Source organism: Panthera pardus, unplaced genomic scaffold (assembly GCF_024362965.1).
Source record: "Panthera pardus isolate Hobbes unplaced genomic scaffold, ASM2436296v1 HiC_scaffold_8, whole genome shotgun sequence".
Lineage (NCBI taxonomy): Eukaryota > Metazoa > Chordata > Mammalia > Carnivora > Felidae > Panthera > Panthera pardus.
This window is the reverse complement of record NW_026527013.1, coordinates 14,666,741-14,678,880: the sequence shown is the minus strand read 5'-3', so window position 1 is coordinate 14,678,880 and position 12,140 is coordinate 14,666,741. Positions and strand designations below refer to the sequence as shown.

Genomic DNA, 12,140 nt, shown 5'->3' with positions numbered 1-12,140 from the left:
CACCCCCACTCAGGCAACACAGCCACTGTCCTGTCACTATGGCCTAGCAGCCCTCCTCCCAGCACAGGGCTAGGTGACCTCCTTCATTACAGCAGTATGGCAGTGGATCACTAGAACACTGGTGGCATTTCCTTCATAAGCATCTTTGTGTGTGCTTATCTGGCGACTAATGTTTTACTCAGCTCATGTATCCTCATTGGGGTTTCAGGGAAGACCGGCTTCTGGACCAATCCTTGCCCCTTCCCCCTCTTGATCTTTGGTGCTCCTGCACTACTTTTCTTGCCTTCATCTGGATCCCAGTGGCCAATGCTCCATTTTCTCCTTGCTCTAGTTCACCCAGCCCCCAACCTTGTTGAGCGCTTTCCTCAAAACTCTGAGTTGACCTCATCAGTGCCCTTCTGGAAATCTAAGGAAAGCAGCATACACCACCCCCAGGAAAATAGACATACCCAACAACTTGCACACAACACATCACAGGACCCAGGGAGCCTACGATGCTATCCCAGGACCACTCTCAGAGTTGAGCAAGCCTCCCAACAGAGAGGAAGCCAGCCATCATAGCACACTGGCCTGGCCTGACTTCAGAGAAGGCAGGGATGCTGCCCAGAGTTCTGTTGGCCGGGGTCTTATTTGAGGGAGGCAGACAAAGATGCACCACACCATAGGAGGAAGAGAAGCTAACACACCCATCAGCAAAAGCCGCTGTAGACCCAGTAATTTATCTGTCAATAAAGCTCTTGCTTCCAGCCTGCCCACCCACCCTGATCCCATCTTCTGGGCTCTGCTGGGTGGAAACAGACCCACCCCATCTCAGAGGCTCTGTACAAGAGGTGAAGGGACTCACGGCTAAGAATAGATGTGCCGGTGCTGTGAGGACATTCGTAGACATGCTCCCCTCGTGTGCTCATGCTGACAGGGAGGAGGGTGGGGAAGGCTATGGTGCCCCGCATCCATCTCCAGGCCTATCAGATTCTTCACCTGGACTCATCCATCCTCCAAAACATGCTGAGTCCCATACGCAACCTGAATCTTCCCCCCACCACTCAGCTCTGCACCTCTCCCCCTCTCAATAGCTACCCACCTCTGCTAGACCACAGTTCTGAACACAGGACTCCTGCTCGTGACTTTCATACTGTGACAGGTCCCAAGGAGCTCTAGTCTAAACCTCCATGGGGTATACAAGGCCTTGCCTGGCTCTGAGTGGGCAGGCCACAACATACCACTCCAGTGACAAGACTATGCCCCAGGAGTGTGGGCCCTTGATGTGTTGTGTCTGTAGGGCATGTGCCCCACCCTGACTCAGCACAGCCCTCACCTGTGGGATGTTGACGAGCAGACTGGTGTTGGGGACATTGGCGACACGGATGAGGCCCTGCTGGATGATCCTCTGTCCCTGAATTTGCACACTGGGCACAGAGGCCCGAGGGGCCAGGAGGAGCGGTGGCGGCCCCGTGCTGGAATGTTGTCTGATGTTGTGGATTTGCTGTGGGGTGGGATAGGGGATAAGATGGTAAGAGGGATGATGGAGGGAGGGAAGATTTGGGCCCCAGAGCCCCCAACCTGATGACTGGGAAGGGTTGTTCTTGTGAGGTGGTTGGTTGTTTGGAGCTGCTTGGACACTCTTGCATCCTAAAAGCACGCCCTGCTCACCTGAGCCCCCCTGACGAGTGGGGGCATGACGACCTGTGAGCTCGCCTGTGGCCCCAGCTTGGAGGACACCTGCTGTCCGCCGCGGACCAGGGGTGGTGGGATGACACTGCCAGGCATTCTTGTCGAAGAGGTCTGTCAACGGCACCGAACCCCAGGTTTTACATGGCTTTTTTTTTTTTTTTAAACAAACAGGTTTGCTGTTTTGTAAAAGTACACACTTGTTTTAAAAGGCAGGGGGGGAGCACTAAAATGTCTATTCTAGGCACAAGAAAACAAGGAACATGGACTCTGACAAGAGCTGTGCAGACTGGGCTCACTCAAAAGTGAATTGCACCAACAAGGTAGCATATTTTCACACACAGCAGGTGTCCAGACAACCGAGGCTGGGTGTCACTTGCCTGCTGGTCTGAGCTGGGGGCTCAGGCCTGTTTGAGGGAAGGTGGGCCCCTGTCTAGACCTTGATCTCATGTCTGAGAGTAGGAGCTCTACCCATCTCATCCTATGGACAGAGGAGGTCCTGCTGCATCCCACAACCACCCTTGGGAGTGTCAAAATGAAAGGAGCCTGGTCTGCCTAAATCTTGGTTCTTCTCCAGTTTTGCTAGGACTCCTCCTAGCAGTGACTATTTATTCATGATGTCAACAGTGGCCTAAGTTTGGGCCTCACTCAAATCTAATCAGAAGGAATGGGCAGCCTTTCACAGGAACTGGATCAGGACTGCCCAGGATCACAGAGGGAACACTGACCTGAAGGGATGGCTTGCCAGAAGGAATGTTCTGGGTGCCCCGCACAAGCGGGGGAGGGGTGGTCACGGCACTCCCAGCAGAGCCTGTGGGCTGCAAGAGAGCAGGACATGTGAGAGATGAGGGGGCCGTCAGTCCTGCTCCCCTCACACATAATCCAGACAGAGGAAAATTGGTTTTCTTCCTCTTCCAAAAGCATCAGTCTCTCAAAGGTTCTGCTTCCAGTCTGTTTACGTCTGTAGCAGGAACTGACATGTCTGAAATGGGCAGGGGAGAGATGTTCCAGCACCCCTCACCCCTGGGGACGCTTGGCATCTTTTGTGGTTCAAAAGCAGGTTCTGCCTTCCTGGGAATATGAGGGCTGGCAGTGGTGACTGAGCCAAAGGACCCCAGGCCTGGGTAGACTAATCCCAACCTTGGTGAGAAAATACTGAGTCCAGGAACTTCTTAAAGTAACATATTCCACTAGAGAAGGGACAGTGACAGACTTGGTTCACTTCATCGAGTCTTAAACAGCTGACAAGAAAACAAGTAATAAGCAGGGCTCTGTCCACTGGGAGATTAACAGATGTCAGGCCATGTCCACTAATTGACTATGTGCAAGTGGGAGCTCAAGCAAAGCCTTAAGTCAGACCAATGAGTATCCTCCTGTCCTGTTCCCTTAAGAAGACATGTGTTCCACATACTGTCAGCTCATACTGCCCAAGACACATTTACTTTCTAGCTTACTGATAAAGTGGTTGAAGTAAATAGAAGGGTAGCTTATAAAAACCCAAGAATACAAACTTGACCTTGGCCTACACAGTAAGCTGCATTAAGAAGCAGCATAAGGATGGGGAACCTGGGTGGCTCAGTCAGTTAAGCGTCCAACTTCAGCTCGGGTCATGATCTCCCAAGTTTGTGAGTTCAAGCCCCATGTCGGGCTCTGTGCTGACAGCTCAGAAACTGGAGCCTGCTTCCAATTCTGTGTCTCCGTCTCTCTCTGCCCCTCCCCGACTCACGCTGTATCTCTCTCTGCTTCAAAAATTAATAAACATTAAAAAAATTTTTTTTAAGAGGCAGCATAAGGAGCCTCAGACCCCAGGGGAGATAGCAAGAGCAGAAGCCCTAGGACCGAAACTCTGGGGCCTGGGCAGCACTTGGCATGCCCCTGTAGCATTAGGGAATCTGTCCACAAAACCATGGTAGCCACTGATGCCCAGCATGGCCATCCACAGGGCAGAAGGCCTCTCTGTAAATGGGCTTGTGACAGTTCTCAATCCAGAAATGTTCTTCTAACAGCTTCAAAGACATCTGTTTTCTTAAGGCTTATAATCTGTAAGGAGTAAGTTTTATATACTCAGATTGAGAATATTCTAGACCAAAATGCACTGTAATATCCTTTTACTCTGACATCGTTTTCGCTAAATCCAAAATTCAAACTTGAGACTGCAAATTTCCACTTCAGATCTTGACCCTCACACCCCTGAGGAAACCTGTTCACCCATGACCAGCCACTCCAGCTCCTGGTACTGAGGTGGGCCAAGGTAATGATTGTGAACTTCTGTCCCCTGTTCTAAATGGCTCTTGTTGGCCTTGAGGAGAGAACAGATGCACACACACCTTCTGGGTGGTGGTTTCCTTTTGTATTTGACTCTGCCGCAACTTTTTTAATAAAACAAGTTTTGCTTCTTCTAATCTTAACTCTTCTTTCAGTTGCTTAATCATCCTTTCTCGTTCTTCAGGACTGCTTTTCTGTAAGGGCAAGAGAACAAGGGTTGAGGGGGAGGGCCACAGCCAGGGAGCACAAGCCCCATGTCACCAGGTCCATTTCAGGGTGTTGTCAGGCAGGGTCATCCCCCAATACAGGGACAAGCTCACCATGAGGGCCTCAGTACTGGTCTCCTTCAAGGCCTCCTTCGTCAGCCCGTTCACCCTTGGGCTTGCGGGCTGCTCATTGTCGGAGAGCACGATCACATCAGGAGAGGGGGCTCTCCTCTCAGACTTCATGTCACTGTGAAGCAGGGATAGCAGGTTGTTACCAGATTGCCTGGACACTGCCAGACGCCGTTCCCCAGAGCCCAGAACCTACACACCACAGATGCACAAATTTAGTCACAGCACAGAGGTGGAGAGCATGGCTGTCCTGCTCACCTTCCCCAGTCTCTTCTCCTTGGGTGTCCTCCCTACCGTACACCCAAATTGACTTCTCTCACTGAACTCACCATAAGGCACCCAAGCCCACAGCTAGGCCTCTAGCTAGGACCATTCTTGGTTGCCCACCTCTGTGTACCCAGAGCCAAGGACAAGCTGGTGTGTTCAAGGGTGATACGGCCATTTTGGAAAACATCAAAGCTTCCTTCTCTATCATGTGGTTCAGTGTTGGATAAAAACACTCAGCCCTTGATCCTGGGGCTGAGGCAGGGTCTTGGCCTATTGTTGGGGCTCCTGTGTGTTGGTGTGACAGTGTCTAAGCCTTTACTGTGTCGCAGAGTCCACACACAAGGTCCCAGAGACAGTGCTTGCCCCCCACCAAGCATCTCCGTTTTGGCCAAATGTGAACTTTCCCTTAAAACCTGGCCTCCACTTGTGATGAAAAGGATCTGATCCTTCCTTTCATCAGTGGGAAAACCAGCAGAGGACCAAATACACCCACTAGGTGGCACTGTGACCCAGAGAACAAACTGATGAAGTTAATTAGGAAGAAGAGCTCTAAGTTGTCCCACTCCTCCTACCAGACCCCCAAGGAGAGACAGAGTTATAGAAGGAGAATTAGTACTTTAACAGCCCAATGAGCTGCCTTTTTCATTCCTGGAATGAGCTCTGTCTTTAGGGATGGATGGGCTCAGAGGACCAAATCCCGAGGGTTCATGTCTACCTCTGGACCCTTATCCCCATCCCCTAGAGTTCTCCCCCTGTTCCTCCTAAAGAGTCACATGGTGGTTACACCTCAATACTCCTAACCTTGATCGGATTTAACCAGTGTAGCTGTTGACTGAACTCTCACAAGAGATCAGGGGAATGGACTAAAAGGTGCTATTTCAAGGTATACAGTCTCCTCATTGGGGTTATCAACCCACATTCTCAAGTCCAGAAACTGGTTGGCTGTTTATAAAGTAACTCAGAACATCACACTGGACCTCACCAAACCAAAGACCAATGCAATTTGGGAACCACCACTCATCTGTGTGTCTGCGGACTCCCCAATCTGCCCAAGATCAACTCTCAAGGTGACCTTGGGACTCCAATTCCATTTTCTCTGGATGCATCCACAGATATTGAGGGGCAGTGCAAGGCCCTAGCATAGAAGCTGTGGCCACTGGTCCCAGATCAGGTGGGCTCCCAGGTGGCTTTATGCAGACAGAGCAGCAACCCAGACAGAACCATGTTTAGAGTTGCAGACTGCAGGCACTTCTTCCTGAGCAAGAGTGCACAGAGATCATGGCAATCACTTTTTATCGTCTTATTGGGGGCATGCAGTTTTCTAAAGGTGAGAGGTCCAATAAAACTCAAATTTGCCCAAGGGAAGAGGGCAGGGTGAGGGACCAAGACCATCTGGAGGCTGAAGCTCCCTGAGATGGCCACTCTGACCACAGCACTCCCAGGTCTCATCTTGGCCTGAGACTAATCAATAACTCATCCAAGAGATGACGTCACCCCACCCCCATCAATGATCACTCAGCATCCCAGCAGCCAGCAGGGAGTGAACTTCCTGTATGCTAATCATCCACCAAAAAGTCATGTGACAAAGGCATTTCCCTCCTTGGTCATGTGACCCTTTTAACTGTGCCTTCCAACATGAAAACCATGGCAACAGCCAGTTCTAACCGGTTCGTGACACGCAGCCTTCATTTTGAGAAGTGAGGTAGGGTTCAGGTGCTGTCAGAAAATGGAGGCAACCCAGCTCACCCCGGGGCTGCCCAGCTGCAGGAACTTCATATGTGGCACCAGCCCACAGGGAGCCGTTGGTGTATTACAGGGATCAGGGTTACCTCTTCCAAACACAGAGAGGCCACCAGCCCCTCTAGTTTCCAACATGGAAAACTTTGCTGAACTCAATTTTTAAAGTAAAGGTGTTTCAAAAGTCTCAGTACTTTATCAGAGTGTGCTTTTAATTCAGGAAAAAGAACACCCCTTTGACACAGGCTGAAAATTACTATGGGCATTCTTTTAAAAAAAAAAATTGTTTTAAATTACAAAAACATTTAGGCAGAAGAACAAAAGCAGAGGAAATCTAGCCCAACATTGCCAGGGAAATGGCATTGTGGCCAGGTACGCTGCTCTACTGCGTTTAGTCCATGGTAGCCGCCTGAGCACAAAGTTTATTTGGGAGCCATATGATTTCAGGGCAAATCTAATAAGCCCATTCTGTCCATCTTGGGAGTCATGATCAAAAGAGATTTTATGTGACCTATGAAAATCCCTGGAAGCAGACCAGGCTATTATCAGCAAAAACAGTCTCACCACCTTCTCCTCTATATGTCAGCCCTGGCTAAAGAAACACAAAAGTTCTGTTACTTACTTGAATCTTCCATCAAGTTTCTTAGAGAGAAGGCAAGGATTATAATCTTATCTCAAGACAGATCCCATGTCCTCAGCACCAGGGTACCATCCCAGTAGTCAGTACAAGGTTAATATTTAGTGTCCCCCTTAGCCTGTGCCAGGAGAAGCAGTCTCATCAAGAGAACACAGAAACTGTGCTTGGCAGCTCTGACCTTTGTTATTCTCTGAACAGGCATGCCTGATGTGGGGTCTGACTGTGGGAAAGGGGACACTTCATTCATTCATCCACTCGTATTTACTGAAAACCCACCTAAGAAAGCAGGTGCTATGCCAAGCAATGAGGATAAATCCCCGGATAAAAGGCAGTTTTATCCTCAGGATCCACCAGGAGGAACAGACCCCCCAGGAGGAGGAAGGGTAAGCAGGGCCCAAGAAATGGACCACCACTTGCCTAGGCTCACTGAACAGAAGGGAAGCTTCACTGGAGCTCGAAGAAATACAGTATCTTGTTACCCCAAGGACCTGCTCCATCACAGCCTACATTTCACAAGATCCCCAAGATTCTTGCACACACTAGAGAAGCTGGGGAGGACTGTAAACAAAACAAGGCCCCAGGACAACAAACTCTTCCTCAGTCCCCACTTGAAGAGACAGGTATAGTCAGCTACAACCATTCCCTACCAGAACTCTCCCCTACTCTCCTCATCTTTTGGGTCTGGCTAGGTGGGGAAAGGCAGGTAACTATTAGCTGTGTTTAAGAGCTGGGTAGGGGTCTTTGCTAGACCTAGCACCAGCCTCACTCACTCTTGCAAATATTCACTTTGGCTCCACCTGACCCTCCTTCAGTTGTGTTCCTCCACTGGAGCCCATTCACACCTCCCAGGCCAAATCTATCCACTGCCTTTTCCAGCTCCCAGCCCCTATAACCCCCGGCTCCTACTCACAGATACATGGTGCTGTGGGTTCTTCCTGCCTTCACGATCAGTCCCTTCATGGAATGTCCCTCCACCAAACTCCTGAGGCCCCCTTGTGAGCCTCAATGCACATTTCAACACACATTTCAAACCATATACCCTCCGAAAGGTCCCTGGCTGGCCCAATCCTCCAACATGCCAGCCCTGGGAGCATGATCAGCACTCCCCTAGTCCACTCATGCATGCCTGGGGAAGCCTTAGCTATGCCTGGTACTATTCATCCTGGGGGCGGAGCCCAGGACAGAATTATGGGGTTCCACTGAAAGGCAGCACAGGCCTGAGCAGAGGCTTCCTTGCTGGTAGCCAGCTTACTCACCCTCACTCCAGCAAATTAGTCCAAGGAAAGTGACTTCACCTTTCTACTAGGTCAACTCACCATCCTACAGCCTCCCAGGGTGACAATGTCACTGTCTGACAAGCAGGTTCCCCCACTGCTAGCTGGGACTGGAAGCCATCATAGGCACAGTAGCCATGGCTCCCCAGCCCCACTTGGAGCCTGTCTCCACAAGGCTGAGGCACTTCAGCTCCCAGTGAGGACCAAGATATTCCCAGGGTGACCCAACACGCAAAGGGCAAGAGAGAGGGAGGGGTCCAGCCCTGATGTGACACCATGGCCCCAGGAAAGGGGGTGATGCCCCCTACCTCCACAGAGCCAGAGGGGCAGGAACCTCTCTCTCTAGTGCCACGCTGGCTGGGAGTTGGGGACAGGCAACAGGGCCTCCTCCAAAGCCTGTGGCTGCACTCATGAAAGCTCACCATAAATAGGCACTATGAACCAAGCCTGCACACTGGGGACTTCCCCCACAAAGCCACCCGAGTTTCACTTGGTTCTACCTCTTGTAAGTGAAGACCCAGGGCAGGACATTTCCCTCCCTGTGCCTCTTAAAAGGACCAGGACAGGAATTCCTGCTCTGCTGTCACTCAGGATTGCTGGTGAGGTGAGATCTCGTTGCTGAGGCTCGGACACCCTATGAAACCATCAGGGAGGTTCAGGCTCCAATCTTTCCTAAACAGTAAGGAGCTGCTTGCCATGAATGCAAGCTTGGCACATAGCAGACAACTAGCCATTGAGGGTTAACACTCAAATATTCTCAAACCCGGAAAGGGCAGCAATGTGTCTGTTCTGTGAACTGCTCTGTCACAGCAGCTGGTGCAGGGCCTGGCACAATAGGTGCTCAGGCAACGCGGCTGGTGGGCATGCCCACCTTACTCTTCCTTAGCACCTGGTTCCAGGATGAAGTCTGTGAGCTCATGAGGAATCCAGTGATGCCTGTAGACTGACTGATGTGGGCAGCTCTTTCCACATGCACAGATGCCACGTTGCTAAAGGATGTGCAAATTCACTTAAAAGGATTTCTGAATTCTGTGTCATTATGTCTTTTCAAGCAATAGGTCTTGGAAGTCCAACTCCTAACCTGTGAGTCAGGACTTTGGTGACTGTTAAGAAGGAGCCTTACTACTCACAGTCAACAAAACCATGTACAGAAGACCACACCTCTCCATGCTCACACACCCTTCCAGTCCTATCTCTAGGATCTGGGCTGGTTTTGTGGCTCACTCTCTGACCTACAGGAATGCAGAGGAAACAATGCTACAAGCTTTTGTGGCAAGGACACAGAAGCCTTGCAGTTTCCGCTTAGCCCCTCAGAATGCATGCTCCAGTAGGATCTGACCGTACTGAGGATGCCAACCTAGCTGTATGGATGGAGGGTCAACAGACACACAGAGATGGGCCCAGCCATCCTAATGAGTGACAATGCCACTGGGGACATCCAGTCTGGTTGACACAGGACTGCAAGGAGGAGAGCCCAAGAAGCAGTGCCTAGCTAGGACCAACCAACAAGCAGACATGACAAGACAATGCTACACTAATACATCTATACCTTAAACGATTAAGCTAACGGGGCTGATAGCCCAGCTCTGCCCACCCCAGGGAACCAGCCCACACCATTATAACTCCATATCTTTCTCAGACTGTCCCCAACGAGACCCATTCTAGAAATTACCCTGGGACAAAGCAGGGAGAAAGAAGGTGGAAAAGAAAAGGTTTACCTAAGCAGTCACCCCTGCTAAACTTTAAAGCACTCCCAAAAGTTGGGGGCAGGGGGCAGTTCTCTGAACATGGAAGACCATGGCAGATGCAGACTTGAGACGATATGGAAGCACAGCTCCAGAAAGACCTAAGACGTCAGAGTGGCTCAAAAAGAAGTCAACAGAGTGTCCCATAGGAGAGGAGAGGGCCATCTGTGGGTCTGGGAGCCACCACAGCTTAAACACTGCACTGAGTGGTGTGAATCAAAGCCAGAAAGCAATTCCACATGCTTAATCTAATGAGTATCCCCTTTCCAGAAACACTTCTAGAAAAATCCTACGAGAGAAAGATGGTTACCACAAGTTCCTAGGTTAGTCCTACCACCTCAAAACATTTCACTGGCAGATCCTGCACATGCCTCTGGGATCTTTCATGGCCATCTGGACATGGGACTGCTTCATTAGGACCCCACGACACCCCACCCTGCTTTCCCAAGGGGCACAGTTCACTAAGGGACACTTGATGCGATTAAAGAGGGAACTCTGTTGCACACAGATACGGGCTGTGCCCCAAAGCTAAGGACTTGCCTGCCCAAGGGATGGTAGGCGCGGACGGGTGCCTGGTCCCCTCCCCAGACCCTCAGGGCCCTGGAGCCCACCTGCTTCCTGCCTGCCCTGGCCCCTCTTCAACTCCCTGGACTCCCTTTTTGGCATCCATTACCATTTCTTCCAGCCCTGTAACTTGACACTCTGTTGGCTGGGATGTCAAGAGAAAAGCCCAGAGTCTGCTTTATAGGGGCTGGGAAGTCAGAACATATTTTGCTTCTTGGCCACAGAGGCCATGGAGGTGAGCAGCTGGGGATGAGAGTTTTGAAATCCAGCCATCATTCTTCCTGGAGATTTCAGGTCCAGTTATCACTCTGGGAATCCATTATGGTGCACCCTGCAACAGCTACAGCTGAGCATCTCAGAAGAAAGAGAAGGAGCTCCTGGAATCGGGCTCTGGCCCTGCAAGCCCAACCCCCCTCCAGGACCCCCAGCACAGAGGAGAGCAGTCCCAAGGTGCATGGCCAGAGCAGAGGAGTGTTGTGCTGTTATGTTAGCAAGGCCAGGAAGCATTCAGCCTGTCCTGCTGGGGCTCCTTCTAGGAACACACGAGCCCCCGAAGTCACAGCCTGGCCAGAGAGGCCCAGATGACTTCACTGTAACTGGAGTTAGCAATAGGGGCCAGTTTTAGGGGCGTGGAGAGTCACTAAGGGCTATAGACACAGGGCAAGGATGGGTTAAAGAAAGCACTCCTTGGGGAGAGAAGCCAATAGTGGCCCCACATAAAGACCCCAACACCAAATGGCAATGGGGCAGCCCGGAGGGTTGGCATCCACCCAAGGAGGTCACTGCAGCCTAACTCTGCCAGCAGCCACATGTCTAGCCAGGATCTGACACCACTAGAAGTCTAAATACAATTCAGTATGCTCTGCTCAGAAACTTGGGAAGGGCACTTCTTACAAATGACCACAGTCATAGAACTGAAAGGCTGACCTATGTTAGGTTTGGAAAAATCACCCAGGACATTTGCTGACCCTCTACGATGGCCATCTCCATGCCAACCACCAAGATGTAATCTTGTAATCTGTGTACTCCTCTCAACTGACTGTCACCCCATTCTATAGGTGAGGAAGCAGTCTGAAAGGTGTGACTTCTTGAGGTCACACACCTATGGCAGCAGATAACCTGGGCCCATACTAGGCCCAGGTTTCTGTGGACCCTTGGTAATCCTGCCCAATTCTGGGACACCGAAGGCTGTGCATTGCACAGGGACCGAGGCCCCCACCACGGATCAGAACAGTTGCATGCCCGTGGCCTAAAGGGCTCAATGACACCCCAGAAAAAGAAGCAGTCACAGCATGGGAGAGGATGGGTTTCACATGACTGTCAACTCTGACACCTCTAACTCAGATTATCAAATATCATTTTTGGATTAGTTTAAAGAGGAAAATGTTTTTATTTATACTTAGGATCCTGGACAAGCCAGCAGCATCCACATGCCGAGTCTCTGAGGTGAGAAAGAGAGGACAGTGTGACAACATGGATGTGGCCCTCAGAGTGACTGGGCTAGAACTCTTGCCTGCCTAGGAAACGAGCCGGCGGGGGGGGGGGGGGGGGGGGGGGGGGAGGTGCAGCACTCAGGCATCCAGATTCCCAAAGGGCCCAGGGCCTGGGAGAATGAGGAAAAAGAAACATGGGGCCCTAGACGCCATAG

At 51.0% G+C, this 12,140-nt stretch overlaps 1 protein-coding gene across 5 annotated transcripts in view; it reads right to left on the bottom strand.

The window, feature by feature from the left end:
- Window positions 1-12,140, bottom strand: part of GATAD2A (GATA zinc finger domain containing 2A) — a 104,604-nt gene that overhangs the window by 11,029 nt on the left and 81,435 nt on the right. For all 5 annotated transcript variants that reach the window (XM_019416474.2, XM_019416475.2, XM_019416473.2 and 2 more), the window contains exons 4-8: window positions 4,254-4,386; window positions 3,996-4,127; window positions 2,397-2,486; window positions 1,651-1,782; window positions 1,316-1,483 (exon numbers count right to left, since the gene is read on the bottom strand). In XM_019416474.2, the coding sequence (XP_019272019.1) occupies window positions 1,316-1,483; window positions 1,651-1,782; window positions 2,397-2,486; window positions 3,996-4,127; window positions 4,254-4,386 (655 nt within the window). The remainder of the gene's footprint in view (window positions 1-1,315; window positions 1,484-1,650; window positions 1,783-2,396; window positions 2,487-3,995; window positions 4,128-4,253; window positions 4,387-12,140) is intronic.